The following is a 25,500-nucleotide window of genomic DNA, read 5'->3' as shown; positions in this document are numbered from 1 at the left end:
TTACGTATCAGACGAGCCGCAGTATATTTAGGGAAGTTACCAGGAATTACTGCGCACCTAGATAATATATACCATTTTGTCCAAACAGGGCGAGATTCTGAATGTATTAACAGAGCTATGGAATACCAGAAAGTGGAGATACAGGGGGAACTGTTACGTTTCCTCGTAAATTGTGTGATCAGAAATCAAGACCGACCGGGGGTAGACCCGGAAGCAATGCAAATTCTTACCAGATGGAGCCAGAATATATCAGAAGGGAGACATGATAAGCAAAATTGTATAATAGCCATGTGCCGAAAGATCCGTAAAGAAATAGAACGCCTACACGAAGAAAGATTAGCGGTAGACCAGTTCGAACAAAGCGAAGAGGAAGGATCAGGACTGCCCACAGGACAGTCAGACACCATAGCCTATGTAGGTAGAGGAAGATCTTGTAATAGTAATAGATGTCTTATTGACCCGATACGTCCGATATGTCTAGATAATAACAGGAATTTCCAAACACCTATAATTAATATAAGGTCTAACGAGCATTCATTCCAAGCAGCTGACAAATTACTCCGAGAACGAAGGGGTTATCATTTTCTCGATTCTATGGATGAACAAGAATTAGCCCGGTCAGCTGTCCATTGGGTTGATAGTCCCGGAAAGTATAGCGATGATACAGTAGCACGCACATTTTTGAATCTCACCCCAGATGAACAGCGTTTAGCTGGGATTTATATGATTCAACAACTCCTTATACTATATCAGAGTCAGCATTCGGATCCTGGTCCCTTACCTGACATATTGACTGAATTACTCATGAATAGATGGAGAGGTTCAGGTACTAAATTAATTAAAGAAATATTAGAATCAAGAAAACAGTACATTCTTTTTGTATGCTCAGAACATGTCTCATTGCCCATCAAGGAAAGAACCACGTATTACATGGACAGACAGAATCCCTTACGAGAAGTGCACCCAATGAAAGGCGAGGACAATGAGTTTAAACGCGTATTTGTATATACGCCCATATCGAAAATAGAATTGTTAGAAATGAAGAAAGTGGTACCCAGTCATGACAAAGACCCAGCGGGTTTTCACCGAGAAATTAAAGACATGTTACTCATGGGAGAGTATACCTATCCCGACATTATGACAATATTAAAGGTATTAATGCCTGCTGGCATTTATGAAAAACTCAGGGAAAAAGAGTGGGAAGTAGGCGACCAAAAGATAGAATGGTCAGCATTAGAAGCGGAAGAAAAGGCCCGAACTGCAGGAGCAGGGCTTGGGGATAAAACTAAAGCACTACCAGGTTTACTAGTACAGGTACTACCACGTTTATTAACTACGAAAAAGGAAGATTGGGGTACAATTTCAGCCTGTAAACAGAAGCAAGATGAAGACACTAGTGATTTCTATGCCAGATTTGAAAAATGTTTTGGTATAAATAGTGGCATAAAAGCAAGTAGCGAATCATACCCACATCTGTTTGTGACAAAATTAGTAGAAAACGCCTTGCCTCAAGTGAAGAATAGAGTATTAAAATTCGAGAGTACTTGGCAAGGTAACACTCCATCACAAATGTTACAAATGTTACAGTACCATCACAATAGAATTAGAGAGGAACAAGAACATGAACAAAGACGCATGAAGGACATGAAAATGAAAATGCTTGTCTCCCAGACAGTTCCAGCTGAGGGACATAAAAAGGGTATGACACATTCCGGTGACTCAACAGGACCTATAAAAGGGATATGCAACTATTGTAAAAAGCCAGGTCATTACGTACACGATTGTCCAGTTTTGAAACATAATATCGCCATAGGAAATACAAAAGAAAGACCACGGCCATCTAGACAGGATCAGAATGAACAAGGAGCCCCGCAGCATGTGCAGTCCATGCCAGCTCCACCACAGTCTATACAGTTTGTGCCTGCTGCACCAGCACTGCCTGTTGCTGCCACACAAACCACGACACGACAACTGTACCAGACCGCACAGTACGACTATCCTGATTATCAGCGATACGCATGAACAAGCCTAGAGAGGGAAGTTGACTTACCCCTTATCGAGATCCCTGTAGATCAAGAAGGACCTTATGTACATAGTGAATTATTAGGCCAAGACAGAAAAATTTTACTCGATACAGGGGCAAGTCGAACAACCATAAAACGTAGTGAAGTTCCAGGGGCACCCCTCTCAGGCTCACAGAATATTTCCCTTGGTTTTTCAGGAAAACCTATTGTTAATGAAGTGTCACAACCTCTTCCACTTACGATAGGACCTTTGACCCGAACTACAGATTTATTGCTTACTAAATCATGTCCAGAAAACTTGTTAGGAATAAAAACACTGAAAGCTCTAGGAGCTATAATATGTTGTTCTCCGGAAGGAGTAAGATTGTTTTTACGTGATTTTAAAGGTCATTATGTGTCTAGAGACATGGATCCCCGATTGCAGACTTTACCTACACATCTATGGGCACAAGGCCCTACTGATGTTGGTTGCATGAATATTACACCATATCGAGTCACACTAAAGGCAGGAGTAGTACTACCACGAATGCGACAATACAAGTTACCACCAGATGCTGTAGTGGCTTTACTGCAAATCATTGACGAGCTCATTGCCCAAGGAGTGGTTGTGGAAACAGACTCCAATGTATGTAATTCACCGATAATTCCGATTCTTAAACGAACAGATCCAAAGGCCCCGCCAGAATATCGATTAGTTATTGATCTGCGCGAATTAAACAAATGCATTGTGCCACAATTCCCTGTGGTCCCTGATATCTCATCATTACTGACAGCTATTGATTGCGAAGCAACATTCTTTACTGTAATTGATCTCAAGAATGCTTTTTTCAGCGTCCCAATAGATCCGGAAAGCCAATATTTGTTCGGATTTAGTTTAAATGGACGTAGCTTTAAATTCTCACGCGCACCTCAAGGATTTACAGAAAGCCCCAGCATCTATAGCCAAGCACTGAAACGAGAACTCGACAGTATCCACATGCCAGTTAACACTGCTCTGCTTCAATATGTTGATGATCTGCTGATCACCGCTAGAAGCGAACCAGAATGTGAGAAAGCATCACTGACAGTTTTACAATTCCTAGCCGAAAAGGGGCACAAGGTGTCCCCTTCTAAGCTGCAATTCTGTGTCCAGCGAGTTGTTTATCTTGGACACTCGCTGTCCAAGGAGGGAAGGCAGCTTACACCCGACCGCATTCAGTTAATAGCTAACATGCCAATACCCAAGACACAAAAGGAGGTGCGGGCTTTCATAGGCCTCACTTCATATTGTAGGCAGTGGATCCCTCAGTATGCATTTCTAGCAAAACCACTCATTCAGTTGACAACACAGGAGGCAGCCACATCGACTGTTCTCCCTTGGACTCAGGAACATACACAAGCTTTTGAAAGCTTAAAGAAAGCTTTATGTCAAGCACCTGTCTTAGCAACGCCATGTTACAGTAAACAGTTTACACTCTTTGTTACAGAACGCGAAGGTACTGCCTTGTCAGTACTCACACAGGAACAAGCAGGAGCACACAAACCATGTGCTTATTTTTCTAGTACATTAGATCCCGTAGCTCAGGCTTTGCCTGCGTGCCTGAAATCAGTGGCGGCGACAGCTTTAGCAATCAGACAAAGCGATGCCATAGTGTTAGGACATCCATTGACAGTTCAAGTACCACATGCAGTAGAGGTTCTTGTGAATAGAACACAAACACAACACTTGACTATAGCGCGACTTACAGGGTACGAGTTAACATTGTTTCAGCCACACATAGAAATCAGACGCTGTAACACATTGAATCCTGCCACACTTTTACCTGTAAACGGAACAGACCCACTAGCCCATGACTGTATTGAAGTTATTACAATCACGACGAAACCCAGACAAGACTTAACCGATGTCCCATTGTCAGACCCAGACCTGACGTTGTATGTAGATGGTTCATGTATGAGAACAAGTACAGGGGAATTAGTGGCCGCTTACGCAGTCACAACAGATACTGAAGTCATTGAAACAAATCGCATAAATACCTTGTCAGCTCAAGCCGCAGAGCTCATCGCTCTAACCCAAGCCTGTATTCAAGCCACAAATAAAAAAGTCAACATATACACTGATTCACGTTATGCATTCGGAGTTGTACATGACTTCGGCGTGCTGTGGCAAGAGAGAGGTTATTTAACTTCCCACGGTGCCCACATTCAGCACGGACCCCTCATTCATGCCTTATTAGATGCAATACATCTACCCACTGCAATATCAATCATGAAATGTAAAGCTCATACGAAAGTTACTGATATCATTTCTCAAGGCAATGATCTAGCTGACAGAACAGCTAAACAGACTGCTCAAACTCAAACATCCGACATGACAAAGACAATAGTCCCGACGCCAACACATTGTATGACGGTTAAAGATCCTACTCTTGACGTAATTGACATACAGACACATGCTACACCAGACGAAATAAAGAAATGGACTGAATTAGGAGGGATCCAAACGGATCAAGGATGGATGATGAAGGAAAAGTCTGTGTGGTTCCTTCCTGATTCAATGGTCCAGGTTATAATTAACACTGTACATAGTCCCGCACATCTAGGAGAAAAAGCTATGCTAGACAGCATTCAACACATTTGGTTCAATAAACATTTACGAGCAGCAGCTAAACAAAAAGTTCGTACCTGTATGATCTGTTGCCAGTTCAACCCAGGAAAAAGCGTTCCCGTAGAACAGGGTGGATTTCATCCTCCTGATCATCCTTTCGAAGTCCTCCAGATGGATTATATCCAGATGGAACGATGTCGAGGATTCAAATATGTTCTCGTAGTTGTTTGTGCTCTTTTCCGTTGGACGGAGGCATACCCGGTTTCAGATTACACTGCCCCGACTACTGCCAAACAGTTGGTTCGAGAATTCTTCCCACGATACGGTTTACCACGTGTTGTTCACTCAGATAACGGCCAGCCGTTCTCATCCGAATTAATGAAACACGTTTCGCTCTTGTTAGGCTATCAGTGGAAATTCCACTGTGTCCGACACCCCGAAGCAGCAGGTCTCGTAGAAAGACATAATCAGATCCTGAAAATCAGATTGTCCAAAATATGCAGAGAGAAAGGTGTCGACTGGGTAGTAGCATTACCAGTTGCACTCTTTTACATGAGAATGGTAGCACACTCTCGAACAGGGCTATCCCCGTATGAAGTGATCTTCGGCAGACCACCAAATATGTGGGGGACGCCTATACCACGCAAAATAACTGATATTGACTGTAATATGCTGACAGATTACTTGGCTTCCTTGATGTCTGCACTACAATCTTGTCGTTCACAGGTAGCTGCAGCTTTTCCTGACAACACTGAGGTGAAACCCCATGACGTAGTTCCGGGAGACTTGGTCCTCGTGAGGAACTTTGATCGAAAGACTCAGCTGGAACCTAGGTGGAAGTCGCCCCAGCTGGTGTTGCTCACCACAAGGACAGCCGTGAAGATCGAGGGCAGAAAAGGCTGGATTCATTCAAGTCATATCAAGAAATTTCATGGACTACAATCAGATGTGAATACCACACCTCGTGTGTCTTCACCCATTGACTCAAAACTTCCTTTTGTTGAAAAAAGTAATTCCGAACATTATAAACTAAAGCTCAGGCCCAATCAGTCAAGCAATTTGATTGTTTAAGTCCTCTCCAAGGTGAAGCGGTTGAATTGTCTCTGACATGTATCCCTTGGACCTGAATAGAGAAAACACCCGAAAAATGTTGAAGCGACAGGCGTACTGTAAATAACTGCGTAGTCATTGCATAGTGACATTATTAATTCTGTTTTTCTTAAGTCTTTTAATAATTACTGCAAGTATATTGTTGCACATATATTATCCTATTTCTAGACATGTTTACAATGTTACTGCCGAACATTCTTTTAGTGAATTACCTCCGCTTGAGTTGTCTTATAGATTTGCGCTGCGCAATAACACGTTTATCAGTATGTTACATCATTCCCATCAGGTTAGCAATGCTACAAATTGTTGGATATGTGGCCGACTCCCTCCCTATCAGAATTATAAAGGAATTCTACCTCTCTTTCCATACCCGTTCACACACAACGGCTCCTGTGGAGCATGGTTTAGTTTAATTAATTCTCTAGATTCGAATTCTGCAGTTTATCAAGATAACTGGGTATGGGGAAATTTGAACTTAGTTTTGCTTAAGGTCTGCCACCCTAACAAGGAGGGACTTCCCCAGAGAACAGGAACTGATCTAGAAAATGAAGTGTATGGATTAGGTAATTTTACGCTTAATCTTATGATCCTAAATGTTGAATCAGAAGCTACTCCAATTTTGCCCGCTATGTCAATATTCCCAGTAAAGGGTGAACTATGTGTAAGAAAAAATGGTTCCATACATATGGGCCATAGTAGATGCACCACTATAGTAGAATTTAGTGATCAAGGCAAGTCTACATTTAGAGCTTCCCGCCATTCCTATTTCATATGTGGTCAGACGGCATATGTACGTTTGCCTCTAGATTGGGATGGTACTTGCTATATTGGATTCCTTTTGCCACCTGTTTTTCTAGCTCCTCCTGATTATCACAGAAATACTCATTTAGTATATAATAGAGTAAGGAGAGATCTCCCAATAGTCGATTACACTGAAACAGCATGGGAAAAATACACAGATTTCAATAAAGGTCTCTTTCCTTATATAGGTACCGTTACTAATAGTAAGCTGATACGTAGATTAACTAGAACCCTTGAAGCAGTAGTGAACGAAACTATTTCCGCCTTAGGCAATTTAACAGAAGAGCAGTCTGCTATGCGGATTGTTGTGCTTCAAAATCGTCTTGTCCTTGACGTCATCCTGGCCGATAGGGGCGGAGCTTGTAGGGTCATCGGATCAAGCTGTTGCATTTTCATACCAGAAAATTCGCCATCTGTATATAAAGCCATAACTCGCCTTCATAAGATTGTAAGCCAGATACATCAGAACCCAGGCACCTGGACTTGGTCCGGTTGGTTTCGGAGTGTATTATCTACCTTTGGATGGAAGGTCCTATCTTTCCTAGGTATTGGCCTTCTCATACTATTCAGTTGCTGTCTATGTCTACAATGTGGACCAGCGATCTGTGGTCTGTGTGCCACATCCTGTATTCCACCACCAAGATTTCAATCATCACGGAAGAAGAAAGAAGAACAAATGATGCTATATGAACAGATCAATGGATTGATGAAGATTGATATCTCTTAACGGGCAAGTAGGGGACAAGGAGGGAATGTGGAAATATGGATTTTTCTGATCAGTTATGTCCCCTATCTTGGACCCCAACGGTTTCATGTATGAATCACAAGTACATGTATGTTCTCTCCAGTTCCAGTTATGAAGACGCAAACACATGTGCGTCCACCGTCAACATGTCCTCTGTCAGATCCGCCATGAATAGGCCGGATATTCCATTCCTAAGTATGAAAGGCCACCGGCTTTATATGGTTCACTTATGCCATTTTTCAGTCCAGGCAAGTAGGCCCTGATTCTGTCATCAAACTCTTCTTGCCTTCTGCCTCTGAAAGCTCCAGTCTGAGCCTGCATCTGTGACCATGAACTTTGTCTCATTCTCTGCGCGGCTCACGAAGCCTGACATCAGCCTGCTGTCTGCCAAAAACTGTATTTCACCTTCGAAATTATCTGCTCCGTTCCCTGCCCGATGCATTCCTGTCTAGTAGTTTAAGTAAACATTCTTCCAGCTACCGAGCAAAGGCCCGGCTTCTCTGTCTTTATACAAGTAATTCATAGCCCTATTACTATGGAAGATTTCCGCCCTCGCATCTAGTGTAGACACTTAGACGCTTGTACACGCACTAACAGTCAGTATAGTCAGTATAGAATAAGATTCTACGCGAAGAGACCTCTCTTTTGGATAACATAGTTCTTTAAACATAGGATGTTAGATATGATTTGGGATTAGGTTAACTTGACCCTCCAGACTTCTGTCGCCACATGTAGAGCTAAATGTCAAGTCCCCTTCACCCCCTAGTTGCACGTCAATCACACGTCATGCTGCTGCGCGCGCATATCTGCCAAGTATTTCTGCTGACATTGCGAAATTCTTTCATGTAACCACCCTCTTATGACATCACATCTGATGACGTTCTTTAAATCACTCCCAGTTACGCCTATTTTTGCTACGCACGAATATATTATCACCACTATCAATTGTTACGCCTCTTGTATTTGCTTCACTGTAATGCCTATTGTATAAAAGTAATTGATTGTCAATAATGTATGTACTTCACTTCCTGAACCTTCGTGGTGATGGAACTTGGAGCAACCGATTATAATCGTCCATTGGAATAAAGCCCATTCCGAACCTCTAATACCACGGATTCTGCCTCTTATTTACTGAGCTATTTTATTATGTTTCTGTATCAAATTAAGTCCCGGTAATTAAATTATTTACCACAAAGGGCCAAGTCCAACAGGATTTAATTAAATATGATACAAAGGGGGGGCTAAGTGGAGTGAACAGGGAAGTAGAAGAGTAGTGCATGTGTTGCGAGAAAAGAAGTCAGATAACAGGAGGATTCATATAGGATGAAGGAGGAGGAGATGAATGATTCTAGGAATGTTAACAGGTAATGTGCATATGCTGCACGAAAACAAGGAGATAGGAGGCATGGATAAAGAGGTGGATGAAGATCTAGAACTCTCAGAAACAGAGATAGCTTTGCAGTTAAGCGGAGCATGAAAATCCCTCAAAAGAGGATGAAGCATTGAAATGGAGTAATGTGAAGATGTACAGTGGATGTGGTAGTATGAGGACTCAAACATCCATTTATCCAGTCCGTGTATGGTGTTACATTTCACTTTCGGTCACCATTGCGGCAATTCCTTAGTAGCTCCTTTTCAAAAAGTTCAGTAGGTGTGGACATTGAATGGATACATGTATGTGCCCCCATATCCCTGAGAAAGCTGTAAGGAAAAATAGCCAGAAAGAAAGATTTGTGTGCTTATCTTTCCATTACAAGTGAAACATCCACCATATTGGGCCACATATGAATCTATATAGCTTTATTCTAAAAGCAGAGAAACACTTTGGGCACACTGAAATGACAGAATGCTACCAACTCATCAGATCCACCAAAAGGACCTTCATCCAGAACAAGATCCTCGCCAACTCCAGCAACTCAAAGGAACTCTTAAGCATACTCCAGGAATTCGCCAAACCCCCAGCGAAGCCACGGACATCACCCCCTCCCAAGACCTCTGCTACAAGCTCGGCTCCTACTTCCATCTGTAAATCAAGTCTCTCTACAACAACTTTGACAAACAGACCCCTAGCTCTGAAACCACTCCCTCCTCCAGCAATTCCAGCCAGCCCACCATATCCTCCTGGATCCCAGTGACCACAAAAATACCGAATTGACCATTAAAGGCATCCACTCAGGAGCCCCCCACGGACCCCTGCACTCCACACTTCTTCCACAGAGCCGCCGCCACCATCGCACCTGAACTATGATGCACCATCAACACCACCTTTGAAACCGGTACTTTCCCCGATGACTGGAAATGCGCAGAAGTCAAACTCCTACTCAAGAAGCCCTCAGTAGATCTTATGGACCTAAAAAACTACCGACCCATCTCCCTCCTCACCTTCACTGTCAAAGTCACTGAGAAGACCATCAACATCCAACTAACGATATTCATCAAAGAGAACGCCATCCTCGACCACTCCCAATCCAATTTCGCAGCAACCACAGCACCAAGACTGCTCTACTCGCCGCAACAGACGCCATCCGCACCCTCCTCAACCAGGGCCACACCACGACACTGATCCAACTCGACCTCTCTGCATCCATTGACACCGTCTCCCACCGCACGCTCACCTCCGGACTCCACGATGCCGGCATACAGGGAACCGCCCGCGAATGGCTATGCTCCTTCCTCACTGGTAGAACCCAAGGAATCAGACTGCCTCCCTTCCTCTCCAAACCCACAGAGATCAACTGTGGAGTACACCAAGGATCATCAATCAGTCCTACGCTCTTCAACATCTACATGGCCCCACTCGCCGCCACCGTATGACAGCATGGCCTCAGTATGGTGTCCCACGCCGACGACACCCAGCTCATCCTCTCATTCACCAAGGATCCCGTCACAACCAGACTCAGCTTCCAGGAAGGAATGAAAGAAGTCATATCTTGGATGAGCAGCAGCTGCTTGAAGCTCAACTTGGAGAAGACTGAGGTCCTTGTCCTCGGACCCTCCCCCTCTGCATGGGACAACACCTAGTGGCCCTTCACCCACGGCAGGCCCTCCACCCCATGGACCACACCCGGAACCTCAGCATCGTACTCGACTCCTCCCTCTCCATGACTTGTCAGATCAACATCGTCGACTCCACGTGTTTCAACACCCTCTGCATCATTCAGAAAATCTTCAAATGGATCCCCACCGAATCAAAGAAGTCTGTCACCCACGAACTCCTAACCAGCAGACTGGATTACGGAAATGCCCTCTATGCCGTAATCAACAAGTCCCTGCTCCACAAGCTCCAGACCATACAGAACTCTGCAGCCAGACTCATCCTCGACATCTCTCAACACAAACATATCACCCAACACCTGTGTGACCTCCACCGGCTCCCTGTCAAAAAGAGAGTAACTTTCAAAGATACTCACCCACGCCTGCAAATGCCTCCACAACACCGAACCCCAATATCTTAACGAAAGAATCTTCTTCCATGGACCCAGGAGAAACCTCCAATCCGCCGACCACGCCGAAGCACAGCCATCCACAGAGCGAGAACAGGTGGAAGACTTGAGGCTAAGACCTGGAAGGAGCTCCCGATCAGCTTCAGACGTGCCCTCTCTCTGCATATCTTCAGGAAGACCCTCAAGACCTGGCTCTTCAACTGACCGGAGCTGCTCCCCCCCAGTGTCTTGACACCCTCACGGGTGAGAAGCGCGCTTCATAATTCCCCGATTGATTGATTGGTACCGCAACCTTTCGGCCCTTCTTACTTCCTTCTCTTCATCCACTTTGTCATGGTATGATCTTTTTTAATGGGCCTACTGACTGATGGTGGGTGTTTGGTTAGACTGTTTTCCATCCAGTGTATCTTGCTGGTTCCAGTGATCAGCTACTGGGCTTGGCTTGTTGGGTGTAGATGAAATTGAGTGGTTTTATACTGATGTGTTAACAGATCAGAAGAGGATAGCAATAGCCCCCTGATTCTGTTTGTTGTCTAGATATTACGTTTTTGCAGGACTTTTCAGAAACTTTCAGCACTTCAAATCCAAGGGATCAGTACATTCCACTTGAATCTAGTTTGGAATATTTTATAGGTGTTACTAGTGTAGCTTTGGTTGTGGCACAATGTGGTGCAAGTTTCTTAAGACACCATGTCACACTTTTTCAGTAAGCCTTGTGCGCAGTGCACAAGATCATAAATGTGATGCTTGCCAATAATGGGAGCCAATAAAGGGGTCTGAAGGAAGGTGTAGTGTGGTCCTGTCTTTTAAAGTTGATTTATGACTTTTTCTCTTTGTTCAGATCTCATTGAAATCAGTTTGATTGTTTTTTGGAAGTACGAAGTAGACAATGTTGCAGAAGACCAACCAGGCTATCACCAATGGTTTTGAGGAATGGTAAAACCTTCCATAATTGGAAGGTACAAGTTCTTGGGTTCAATTGCTTCACTTGCTTTAGACTCAAAGAAAAGATGTGAGTAAAATGGACATATCTCAAAATTAAGAATGCGCAAAACAACAGAATCCTGTGGTATGTGACTTGAAAGCATGTGACTGGAAGACTTGTCATCTAAGTAACCTAAATGATTTTTTAATGTTCATTTGGTCATGAGGACGGAATTTATGCCTTCCTTCCCTTACTCTTGAAACAGCTGAGTAGCAGTTCATTTTTTTTTCTCATCATCCAGACATGGTCTTGCTTGTGCTAGTTTTAAGACATACTTCTTCATAAAACACAAGGTTTTCTGTTTTTTTAAGAGGACACAAAATCCCCCAAACATTTATGTGGTGTTTCTTGAGATCTCAACTCCTATTAAGCAGTTTTTTCCTACGTTGATGTGTCATAGTCCAACATATACATCATTTTTGTGGTTTGTAAACAAATCTACAATTGTTTCACGCTGAAACAAGCAATTGAGATTTTTTCACTGTTCTTTGGAGAATCATATTTTTCCATTAATCCATCTGCCACAGTATAGTATCTTTATATGCAACTTAATATAGAGAGTTGTTCAAGCTGAACTACACCAAGGGGCCTATTAGTATGGCGGGCGAATCGCCACCGCCGAGCCGGTGGTGGCATTCCGCCTGCCAAATGTCCCTGGTTCATCTGCCACCATATTAGTATGGCGGGGGGCACCGCGGCGGACAGAAAGACCATCCGTCGCTTTTCCGCCGGTCGAATTCCCGGCCGGTCGGAAAAGGGACACAATAATGTGGCAGTGCCTTGCAGGCTCTACCATCCATATTACTATGGCTGCGGTTGGATGCCTTCCCATGGCAGAGACTCCGCCATGGAAAGGCATGTGGGAATTCACTGTTGGGGCCCGTACAGGCCCCCGGGTGGGGTGGGGGCCTGCACTTGGGGGGTACCTATGGTACCCCCCTTCATTGACATGCACATGGTGGCAGGCACCTCACAGTGCCTGTCACGTTGTGCAGGCCAATGCACAACATGCAAATTTGACATTGTGGCGGGTGCTGCACAAAGCACCACCCGCCACAATGTTGAATATGCAGGATGCGACCGCCATCCTAATGGGCACAGCAGGACCGCCGCACCTCTGGTGAGCGGTCTCGTTTACCGTTACGGTGGCGGGCGGGCCATCGTAATGGACCCCTAAATGTTTATTTCTTCAAGGAGAAACACACACTCAAATGGGCTTTTTTACTTGGCCCAGATAAGTAGCACTGTATGGTTTGTTAACACATATCCCAAAACGCTATAAAATTTCAATAGATGCTGGAATAAGGAAAATGTTTTATTTACATAAACTCCAATACTTTAAGTCCTAACTTTGTCACATACTAACAGTCGCAGTACACAGCAACCTGACGTTTCATAAAAAATATTGGCGAAGCCAATAGGTCATATAAGAAAAAGACCTACCTATTCTTTGCATTGGCATTAGCTACTGCCAAAGTAACTGCCACTGCATCAAGACGTGTCATTACACATGCATATACCTAAGCATGCATGTGCATGCACGCAATGTCATCTTGGAATGGGCTTTCTATTAAATATGTGCCATTCCAAGATGACCAAAGATGCATATGCACTTACCATGATATATATATGTGCATGCATTGCAGTGCATGCTTACGCCTGAAGCCATTCCAAGATTGTGACCAATTTATATGCATATGTCTGCATGCAATGGTGGCCAGCACAGATCTGGGGTGGTGGGCGGGAGAGCGAGGGGTTAAGGAGGTATAATTGTAAAAAAACTAAAAATCCACTTACCCCCTCACCGCTCTGTCTCATGTTGTCTCTTCCCTGCTGAACACGAAGCAGCCACGCTTCCCAGAGCCAATCACAATGCTACAATGCAGTGGTGTGATTGGCTCCCCTATACCAATCACAACGTTGCAATGCAGTGCTGTGATTGGTCTGAGCGCCATGGTTCAGCGCTCAGACGGGGACTGGGGACCTGGGCATGTTCTCCATGCAGGCTGTAATGCAGTCTGCATGGGCAGGTTAAAGCATCATGCGCACTTTAGCTTGCCCACCACTCCTCCCCTGCTCTGTTAGCAGTGCAGCTCCGCCCTCATGCTGCCGTTACAGCGAAGAATACAATGATAACATCGCAGAGGAGCTGCCACTGTCTGCATGCACCATGATGCACCTGCAGCCATTTCCGGTCTGATGGCCATTTATGAATGGTAAAATAAAAGTAAAACAGAAAGTGTCCTGCAGGGCAAAAAAGAAGATGTAAACAAGCAGTAGCACAACTGCCAGGCTGTCTTAATATTGATAAAATATAAATTGAAAACGCAAAGTGGGCACTGGGAGCAGGGAGTATCAATGAGCAGTGGGAGAGGAGCAGAGTACTACATTGAGAGTGCCAGATGTGTCAAAATGCCTGGTTCTCAAGTGAAAAAAGAAGAATGAGGGAGAAACTGAGAAAGGACATGTATTCCAACTGAGTCCTGAAATGTAAAAAAAGAAGAAAAAAAGAGTCCCCTTAAGTCAATGGAGGAAGGATACAACTCATCCAACCAGATCTGAATGCTCCTGGGCAGGAGAAGCATACGAATAGAGAGTCATGAAATCAAGAGCCGAGACCTGAGATATGGCAATAAAGCCATCCAAACATGGGCAAGGGACTGATTCAAACATTCTAAGCATGTATTAAGTTTTTGAAACAACAGGACAGCCAAGACATAAAAAGGGAATTAGGAAGGAGCATAGCAAGCATGTATTAAGATCTCTAAAGATAGTGATTGGTAGGGGCGTGCAACCACGGTATCAGCTCCACGCGATGTGATTTTAAACAGTCTCTTTCTGTTTCTTACTTGAGTTTGTGCTTGCCTCTCAAGAGTTGTTAGGCCTCTTAATTAAGCAATACCAAAGTAAACATGTTGTCTTTTTTAGGCCAACTGACTGTAACACGGGTGATACATAATAAGAAAAGCATTTTTTATTGTTTGTTTTCTATATTTTATTACTATGAGTGTTTGTTTTTCAGTTGACATTTCTTTATTCATTTTATAGCGGTCCAATTCTTGTACTTGCATTGGATGGAGAAAAGGCTGTACAGTACTGGGAAATGATGCTGGGCCCAAAGAAAGTGGGAGAGGCGAAGGAAAAAGAGCCGAACAGGTATTTTCTGTATTGACAGTAATAATAGATTAAAGAGAGATTAGGATTAAAGTTTATAAAGCACTTGGTTACTCCAACGGAGTGTCCCCGCGCTAAGACATCCCAGTCCTTACAGCAAATCCCTATCCCCCAAAAAAAACCCTAGTCCACAATAGAGAAGCCTTATCCAAAAACAGCAGAGATTAACACCAGTCCCTCTAAGATGACTGAAAGAACCATGTCTTAAGTTTTCTACGAAACAGCACTTCCGAGGGCCGCATCCTCAGCGCCAATGGCAGTTGATTCCAGGCTTTAGCTGATAAAAAGCTAAAGGATCTGCCTCCCAAACGTGCCTTTTCAATTTTTGGCACTACCAATTTAGCGGTGCCCACGGACCTAAGATTCTGGATAGGTCTGTACGGGGTGAGTAAGGGGCAAAGGTAACTAGGTTCTTTCTCATTGAGAATCCTATGGCAGAAACACAGAGCTTTTAAAGTAACTCTGGACTGCACTGGTAGCCAATGTAGCTCCTTCCGGGCCGCTCCTACCGCGTTCTCCTTGGGATGTTCAATATCATCCGGGCAGCTGCATTTTGGACTTTCTGCAGCATTTTCATATTGTTTTTAGTGACCCCTAAATAGAGGATGTTGCAGTAATCCAAACAAAATGTAACCAGGGCCTGCATAAATAGATATACTTACTTCGATAGACTACGAGACGTTTTCAGGCATGGGCAAAGTGGGCTCTGGCCCAGGGCCCCAGACTTTCAGGGGGGCCCCTTGATAGAGCCATCTTTGTTCTAACATATTGTTTTAAATATCGCTTTACTTTAATTTATTTTTCATATGAGTGTTGTGTGAGACTCTATTACAGACATTTTGTAGAGAAATGTGTTTATGGTTCATGCAACATCCATAAAAAAAGTTTCTTTTAGATCAGATCATATGAAAAATGTCACAGAGATTATTTGCAGTAATATTAATGAGCTGCTGCTGGGTAACAATACTGAAAAACTTCACTATCCCTGAATATTAGATATAAAGACATTTTGAATTTGGACATGTGTGCCTGTGCACTGTCAGTGACCTGCCCAAAGAGGGCATGAAAGAGCTGAAACTGGATCCTAAATTAAAAGCTGTTCCGGCCAGGGGTCCCCAAAATACGTTTGTCCCAGGGACCCCAAAATCCATAAAATGTCCCTGCCAATGCCTTCATTAGTACACTGTTGTCACAAAGCATTTGTTGGCCTTTTCTCCCACTTTACTTTCACTTTAGTTGTTATTTCGTGGGGTGTCCGCTTCTCTCTGCCCCGGTGTTTCTCTTCCTTCCAATTGCTGCACGTTAGACCCAAGGAGCAGCTGCTTCTTTGGCTGTGTGAAAGATTTCACGTAGGTCTAGTTTTATACTTTTTGTGCTAAATTACAGTTAACTTGGTAAACTTTTACTGTGCCATATCTGTGTACTCTTGTGCAATGTATTATGTTCATATTTGCAATACTAAGATGTTTTAATAATCAAAGTTATCAACACAGTAGCATTTCATGCATGAACACTCAGCGACACTATCATCTTTATAACTCATCCTCAACTGGCTCCTTTTTGTGTTATTTTTGTTTGTAATGTTATGTTAATATTACGTTCTATTGAGATAGCCTGTACTATATGTTTTTGTTTTAGTGGTACATTGTATTTAGGTCCCAGTGTATGAGTATGACATTCTGAGGAGCACAAGGGTGGGAGCTCCCAGCTTTCCCTAGTTGGCCCTCCTTCACCAACCACAGCATTCAACACTGTGCCAAGACGGAAGCCTGGTGGATTTATTTGGTGTTGTTGTATCCATTCAGTCATGCCTGATTCTTCACTGGATGAAATTCTTCCAATTGTTTTGGTCAATGACAGAATTCTTTAGGTCTTGGAGATTCTTGCTTGTATCGTTTGTGACTGCGTCCAACCACTGTGATATTGGTCTTCCTCTCTTCCAGTTTCCTTTCATCATTCTCAACACAGAGTCCGATTCACAAAGGGCCTCTACACTCACGGCGGAGGCCCTGCAGTCGTGGCAGGGGACCCTCACTCGTGGCGGAACCTCCGAAGAGCATAGCTCCTGCTTCGATTGAGGGCCCTCTACAACGAGTGCGGAAGCTCTTTGTAAATCCGGTCCTCAATGTTTCTTTCCAAGGAGTCATCTCTTCTTATATGTGGTCAAATATACAGCTTAAGTTTTATCATAAATGATTCAAGTGAAAGTTCTGGATTGATCTGGTCAAGTGTTGTTTGCTTCATTTTTCTAGCAGTCCATGGATGTGCAGAGGTCTTTTCCAGCACCAGTGTTTGAAGAAGTCAATAACTGGACAATCATTTTTTATTATTCGTCCAGCTTTCCCATTCATACATTGTTACAGGAAAGACCATTGTTTTGATGATTCATATATTTGTTGTAAGTGAGATATTTTTGTTCTGTATCACTTTGTCCAGGCTCATCATTGTTATTCTCTTTTCTGCCTAGTAGAAGCAGTCTTCTGACTTCAGGGCTGCATTCACCATCTAGACTTAGCTGCGATCCTAAGAAAATGAAGTCTTTGACAATCCCTAATTCTTCCTTGTCAGTTCTGAGACTTTGTAAGATGTCTATTGACATTATTTTAGTATTTTTCACATTTAGCTTTAGAACAGCTGCAGCACTATTTTCTTTGATCTTGACAATAATTTCTTTGAGATCTTATGCACTTTGCACACTCAGGGCTGTTTCACCAGCATACCTTAGGCTGTTAATTCTTCTTTCTTCAGTTTTGATTCCAAGTTTGAACGTCGAGTCCGGATTTTCATCAAATATGCTCAGTATAGAGATTGAACAAATATGCTGATAGGATACAAGTGTATCAAACACCTTTTGCAACATTGACTCACTCTGTTTCTCCATAATCAGTCCTCACTGTTGCTTCTAAGTTGTGTACAGATTCTTCATGAGACTGATGAGGTGGGTTGACACACCCATATGTTTTAATAAATTCCATCATTTTCCATGATCACTGCAGTCAGAATCCTTGGTATAGTCTATAAAGCAAAAAAGGGCGTTCCGAAATTCTCTGGCTTTATCAATTATCCATCACATGTTAGAGATCTGGTCAGTGTTCCTCTTCTTTTTCCGAATCCAACTTGAACATCTGGCAATTCATGCTCTATGTATGTTTGTAGTCTTGCTTGTGCGATATTCAGTGGATGTCTAGTAACCTACCTTATAGCCTCCTCTGCCCTCTTCGCTGAGCAGAAGCACCTTTTTTCACTCAGATGTGAATGACCAGCTTTTTATAATCTCAGTTGCCATCGAGAGTAGTGGTAATTCAATTCCTGATCTGCTTCCCTCCATCTTAGGCATGTACACAAGCAAAGATTACTACAGATTGTGTGCCGCACAATGTGAAAAGTGCATTGCATTCTGCCTGGTAGCCAAATGTTCAGGGCCACCTTGCCTGGTCTTCCTCACTTAAATTAAGTACTCAGCCAGTCCTAATAAACTTAGATGGTAGGTGGCACTGCTTGTTCTTTACTTTGCTTCTAGCCTTATAAATTCCTTCAGTGGTATCTGGCTCTTACCTATGTTAAGTCTCGACTAGAAATGCATGGCGTACATATACCTTCCACCTTCACCCTGCGCCTCTCCTATGGTACCCTCTCTAATAAAGGTTAGTGTTTTTCCTCCTCAACACCTATTAAACCATGGGGTAGATTAGCAAACATATTGCATTGGGTTAGCATCACAAAAGTGACACTAACCAGCACAAAATGTTTTTTTCCTAATTTACTTTCCTGTGCAACACTTGTATTGCACTGGAAAGTACCCTAAAAGCAGTGATTCATGCTGCTTTGCGTTACTACAAGGGGGCATTCATGGGTGGTTCATAGGCTTTCCCATGCAGCCACCCATCCCTTTTGACACAAAATCCTATCTGCAAACAACAGTAAACAGGGTTTAGAGCCAAAAGTTAACACAATTTGAAAGGAGGTGTTTAAAAAGAGAAATTTTTTTATTTCTTCTTTTTTTTCTGACTTTGCATGTATTCTGCACTATGTAGCACACATACAAAGTAGGAAAAGTTTTAAAGTGTGTTTAAGCATGGTATTTTGTGCTGGAAGGGTACCCTTCTAGTATAAAACCTACAGTAGATTCATGCATACACCCTTGCACTATGGCAAAAAGATGTGTGCCTGGCGCATGGCAGCTCAAATCTGTACTGGTGCTAGGGAGAGCCAAATCTCTGTAGATATGGCACTCTCCTGCTCCCTCCCTCTCAGGCAACACAGAGCAGCATTTGTGGCTGCTGCGCTACGTTCCGTGACTGTTTTAAAAATATGGGCCTCTCATCTTTAGTATCATCTATTGATGTATTTATAATATAGTTGGTTTCCCCCTCAACACCTATTAAACAACATATTATCGACAGTATCATCTACAGATGTATTTATATCCACGTACTGTCCTGCAGATACTGCTGTTTGAGTTTCTTTTAAAAGCTGATGAAGTCATGGGATTCTTTCTAATACACATAAACAAAAAGTTTTTTTTTTCTTCCACACCTTCAGAATATTTTTATTAAAAAGATTTGAAACACACATAAAATTCCAAAAAGCCTACAAGAGGGACCATTTATATTTGTAAAAAATGCATCAATTTGTCCTGATCAGTCAAATACAGTACCTATGACTGAAAAAACACTTTATAATAAAAAAAATGAAAATAATAAAAAAGTAACCCCAAACAAAGACTGAGTGCCAATGTAACACCTTAGTGTTAGAAATGGGATTTCAGGTTGGCTAGGGCAAGCGCCCAAGCCAGGCAGAAACCACCACTCTAGTCAGAGCAATGGAGTTACACGCTAAAGATAACCCCTGCTCACCCCCTTGGTAGCTTGGCAGAGCAGTCAGGCTTATCCCAGAGGCAATATGTAAAGCGTTTGTGCAACATACACAGCAGTGGCACACTAGGCACACCACAAAGGAAACTCCACACAAGGTTTTATCAAAAATAGCCTGTGTAATACTCATAAAAGACATTAGAACGTAACTACATACATACACTGTGCCACCTGCCACTGGGTATGACTTTACAGGGATTATATACACTACAGGGCCAATCGGGCCACTGTCATAACATTACATAAGCCAATCGGGCCAGTGCAATGACCTTTACAGTTAGATCAGACCACCAGTAACTACTGGTAGACACTGGACGTAGCATAAACACAATAGGCAGAAAAGATAATCAGTAATGCTTCATTTCCATAATACCTCACGCCCCTCTTAGGCATATATCTTACCCACAGACAGGCTCAGCATCACGTGGGGCTCTAACCGGCAACACACCATGCCCACACTCTGGCATAGTCTTGCCTGACACGCTGCATGGCCACACGCTCAGTGCGCAGATTGCAAACGCCACAACCTAGAAGAATCAGTTGAGCAATACAGCGCTCAGCTGGTCTCCCCCATGGAACATGAAACAGGGAGCTGGCCACGCTCTTCTCAGGCTTGAAAGCAGGAGCCCCCTTCTTGGGCTCCAAGGGCAATAAAGATAAAGCACTCAGCCTGGCGTTAAGTCCAAACTTCCCTATGGTAGAGCTGGGCACAGGCCGGCCAGCACACAGGGACCGCCAGGAGACAGCAGCTGGGTCCTACAGCGGTTCCTCCTAACGCCCAGCAGTCCTTCAGCTTCAAGCAGGTAACCAACAACATGGGGTCACAGCCCCAATATTTATATCAGTTAGTGTCTTTGTTCTTCCCCCTGGCACAGGCCTAAGCCCAGTCCAAACAAGTTCTGGGGGGCACTTAAACACATCTTTACAGTGCACAACATTCTCCTTTGTCAGTGTGGCTCTGGCCCCAGACACACCACAGGGGGGCGGACCGGCGGAGCCAGCATTGCGTAAGGCAGGCACAGTCCTATTCAGGCCCAGGTGCTACTCCTCCCACTACTCTAAATGCAGATCGGCCTATTCAGCCTAGCGCTGACTCACCCAGCCCCTCTGGAACCACTGCACCTCCCTTATCATTCCCGGTGCCAGACATGCAGTGCACACCAGGCAGGCACAAAGACACATATATCCCACAGAAATGCCCACTTCTAAAAGTGGAATTTCTAAAATAGTGATAATAAATCTGCGAACACCATTACGCAACATTTATTACCACTATTCCAAACATACCAAACTTGATCACGCCACCCCTCTCATATCAGGAATTACAGCTGAAACACATACCAGGAATTTCCAATGCATTCCTATGAGAGGGTAGCCTCACAGTAATGAGAAACCAAAATGACTGCTTGTCACTGCTAGGATATGCCACACAGTTAAGGCACATGTCCTACCTTTTACCTACAGCACACCCTGCCCATAGGGTTAGCTAGGGCCTACCTTAGGGGTGACTGATATCTAGTAAAAGGGGAGTCACAGACGTGGCAATCACCCCCCAGTCCTGGTAGTGCGGGGTAGGTCTACGAGCGACACGGACTCGGCGTGTCAAACGCAAGGAACTCCTTGCGCAAGCCTACCAGGGACTGCTGTGGTTTATCCTATGGAGTAGATAGGGTAGACCGAGGCGCAGGTAACAATACCAGTTTTACATATTAACGCTTGTTGTCTATCACTTAATCTTCCTGGATAGACCTGTAGATAGAATTTCAAGGTCCTGACGAATCACTTGAGTACAGCTCAGCTATAGTGAGAAACATGTTGACCATGACGAGGCAGTGTAGATAACCCAGAACATAGACCTGAGTTACTATCACTTCACCTCATGTTTTTAATCAGGTGAGGAGACATCGTAATAAAACTGTTGAGATAGTACTCCCTCCCCTTTTAACATTCATCTACACTATTACCAAGCCCCACACTTTTTTCAGTTGAACAACCGGCTATCGTGGATATAGAAGATCTCCATAAGAGTGCTCTCTAAACAAGAGCCCGTCGGGTATTGCACCAGCCGACTCGCAAGAGCCCGTCGGGTATTGCACCAGCCGACTCGACGTAGGAGCAGCCCGATGATGTTACATTACATCCTGAAGGGTATGTGATTCACAATATCCCGATGGCTGTGTGAGGGCTCCAATATCCATAACAGATATCTTCTTACATGGTACATCCTTTCCCATTCCCTTTAGGAACAGCTTTGTCACTTGTTGTTTTAATCACTTTATGTGCCACGTCACAGCGGCAGTAAACTGCGCAGGCAGGCCCTGCAATGGCAGAGGCCTGAGACAAGTTTGAAAGGCTACTTTGATGGGTAGGGCAAGCAGCGCTGCATGCTCAGCAGTAGCATTAAATTTACTGGCCCTAGGTATCTGAGATACCACTTAACAAGTGACTGATAGGTAAATTAAATTTGCCAAACAAGTGTAGAACAATCTTACCAAGTTTACAATAGAGCGCACATGCACTCTAACACTGAACAGCAGTGATAAAGTGCCCAGAGTCCTAAAACCACCAACATAAGGTCAGAAAAATACCAGGAGCGAGACAAAAGGTTCAGGGATGACCCTGCAAAAAGGGCCAAGTCTAACACAAACCCCTTCCAGCCTAAAGCCAGGGTAGACTAATCAATACCTTGATCGACTTCCCTGCTTGGGGAGCTAGAACACCGACGCGGGCCCGCAACTGCAGGGGCACACTCCAGTTCTACACCAATCTAAACCCATGTGGTTCCCTCAGTCTAAGCTCCCAGGATCAACTAAGCCACCCCACTGGGACTCCCTAGCTGTCTGCAGCCAGGACCAGGCCCTAGGCCATCCAAATGTCTCTGGTCCTTGCCATATCACAGAGAGGGGGCGACAGCTCCAGGTACATAGTATCCATTCTCCACTCTACCTCTCATCAGTTCTAAACTGCCACTGATCCCTCAACCTAGGGTCTGCACCCTCATGCTGATCAGGAGTCACAGGTGAGGCTCTCCTCTCCCTACTCTTCCCTCTGGGGTTCCGCACTCTCCTCTTAGGAGAAGCACCCTCAGAACACAACTCTCCCACCAGTTCAGGACCTTCACCCTGCAACTGATCTCCCAGCCTAGGGTCAAAACCCTCAGGTTGAACTGGGGCCAGAGGTGAGGACTCCCTCCCTCTGCACTCCCTTCTGGAGTTCTGCACCCTCCCACCTGGAGTGATACCCCCCAGAAGACAAAACAGTAGGGATACTGCCTACAGATGTCCTTCACTCCAGGTCAGGCAGAACCTGAACCTGTCCTCCCAACCAAGGGAGTACATCCTGCAGCTGAGAACCTGCCTTGCAAACCAGGACTTCCTGGGAAGCACGCATGCCCCCCCAAGGGTAACACATAACTCATTTGTTGCGTGACAGTCTGCCTGGTGCTGATCTCATGACCCCTGTCCATCTGAAAGTGCGCAAAGACCCCCCAAAACAGAAGGGATGTCACCATGGACACTCCTAGAAGGCTCAACCCTTTTGGCTGGCCACTGACCCACTGGTTCTCCCACAGAGGACTCTCTCCCCATCTCACCCCTCCATCCGGACTCCTGCACCCTCCACTCAGGAGCGGCACCACCAGACACCACAACTGGTGGAGCTCTGGTTACAGACACTCCAAGTTCTCCTGACACTAGGAGATCCCACTCCACGGATGACCTACTAGTACAGCCTAGGCTTCCCACCGGGTGTTCCCGGAAGGAACCTCCAGGCCCTGAGACTGGGTTTCGGGCACCTTGGGACGCATCCCATTCTCACTCCTTCTCTGCGGAGACAGGACGTGAGTCCCTACACCCGTCCCACTACTCCGGGACCTAACTGGGCTACTAAGAACCTTTCCCACCACTGTTGGTTGTGAAATAACTGAGCCACTACCCTTAGTGTCACTCCAAAATGCCTTCTCAGACCCTCTGGCACTCACCCAGAGGTCTGCCTCCTGTGCGAGCTCCCTGTGATCAGAGAACTCACACTCTGACAGGTGTTGGCATAACCAAGGAAAACAACAACAGAACATGTGCTCTCTGATAATCAGAATGAACAGCACTTCAACATTTTTTGCCGTGCTACCCATCACCCAACCTTCAAGTGCATCACAACATTCATCCACAAACTCTCCCCAAGACTGGTGAGACAGTGTACTACTGCCCCTGAACCTCAACCTATACCCTTCAGGTGTGACACCCTCTTCCTGTGAACTAGGCACTATGCTCTGGGATCTGGGAGTGGGACTTCCTACACTGAACTCACTTTTGCTGCCACCACTGGACCCCACCCTCACTGGTGAATCCTGACCACTAAAACTACACTCAAGGCACATATACTCGAGAGCTAGCTTTTCTCTGGTGAAGGCCCTCTCTGCCTCCGCCATCCTCTCCTGCGCTAAGACCCTTTTCAGTCTCTAGCTCTTTCTCTTCAAGGACCAACTCCTTGAGACTCAACTCCTGAGTCAACAAGGCCTTTTTCTCCTCCACACCCAGCTGCACCAGTGCACCGTAATCATTGATAAGATGCACACATCACCCAAGGGCCGTATACCCAGCCAAAACACAAAGCGAGCACCTGGCCGACTGGCCTGCTCCTCAGGGGCCCATCTTGGGCTTCCCCGCAATGCCATCTGTCCCGAAAGTCAGGGCTCTCCTAACCCGAGGCCTTCAAACTAGCCCCCTGGCTGCTGATACAGGCACCACAACGTGTGCAAGGCAAAAGAGGGTTTGGGGTGCAACTCACCCTCGGTTCCAAACAGGATTGCTTCCACGTTGCAGCTGCTCGCAATCCGGCGATGCAGTTGTGATGATAATCAGACACCAACATTGTGCCTCACAGGCCCCACTCAACGGGGCCTTTCCTCTCCTTGGCCTCCTCAATGGGAGACTCTCTGCTCCAGGTGACATGACAGGAAGAGGCAGGGAGGAACCTGCCAGGCTCCAGTTCTTCATCCAGGTGTACCCACAGCCCGCCCACAGACAGGCTCAGCAGCATGCAGGACTCTAAATGGCAGCACAGGAGCCCCGCCCACACTCAGGCACAGTCTTGCCTGACTTTCGGCTGTGGCTCTGTTTACCCTGGCCAGCGTCGCCCAAGGTCAGGCGCTCCTCGCACTGACTTCCGGTTTTCACGGAGAGAAGTCTCCACAACGTCTTGGCCTCGGCAAGGCAGCTCAACACACGCTGCCCGTCCACGCGCTCTGTGAGGAGATTGCAAACTCCACAACCGAGCAGCCCTCCACCCGGGCTGCTAGAAGAATCAGTGAAGGAATACAGCGCTCAGCCGGTCTCCCCCATGGAACACGAAACAGAGAGCTAGCAGCGCTCTTCTCGGGCTTGAAAGCAGGAGTCTCTTGCTTGGGCTCCAAGTGCAATAAAGATAAAGTGCTCAGCCCGGCGCCAAGTCCAAAGTTCCCTGGGGTACAGCTGGGCACAGGCAGGCCAGCATGTAGGGACCCCCAGGAGACAGCAGCTGGGTCCCACCACGGTTCCTCTTAATTCCCAGCAGTCCTTTAGCTTCAAGCAGGTAACATACAACATGGGGTCACAGCTCCAATATTTATATCAGTTAGTGTCTTTGTTCTTCCCCCTGGCACAGGCCTAAGCCCAGTCCAAACCAGTTCTGGGAGGCACTTCAACACATCTTTACAGTGGATTAACAACAAAGAAAAAGAGCAAATGGCTGACCAAGGTTAAGCACTACAAATCCACATGT

The 25,500-nt window shown here is 45.1% G+C and overlaps 1 protein-coding gene across 1 annotated transcript in view; it reads left to right on the top strand.

Moving 5' to 3' along the window:
- The window catches only part of NME8 (NME/NM23 family member 8), a 1,023,835-nt gene that overhangs the window by 719,185 nt on the left and 279,150 nt on the right, over positions 1–25,500 (top strand). The window contains exon 13 of the mRNA XM_085606381.1: positions 14,744–14,851. Coding sequence (XP_085462507.1) covers positions 14,744–14,851 — 108 coding nt within the window. The remainder of the gene's footprint in view (positions 1–14,743; positions 14,852–25,500) is intronic.

The sequence above is a fragment of the Triturus cristatus genome, chromosome 5_2 (genome assembly GCF_964204655.1).
Source record: "Triturus cristatus chromosome 5_2, aTriCri1.1, whole genome shotgun sequence".
NCBI classification, from domain to species: Eukaryota; Metazoa; Chordata; class Amphibia; order Caudata; family Salamandridae; genus Triturus; species Triturus cristatus.
This window is presented reverse-complemented; position numbering and strand designations above follow the sequence as displayed.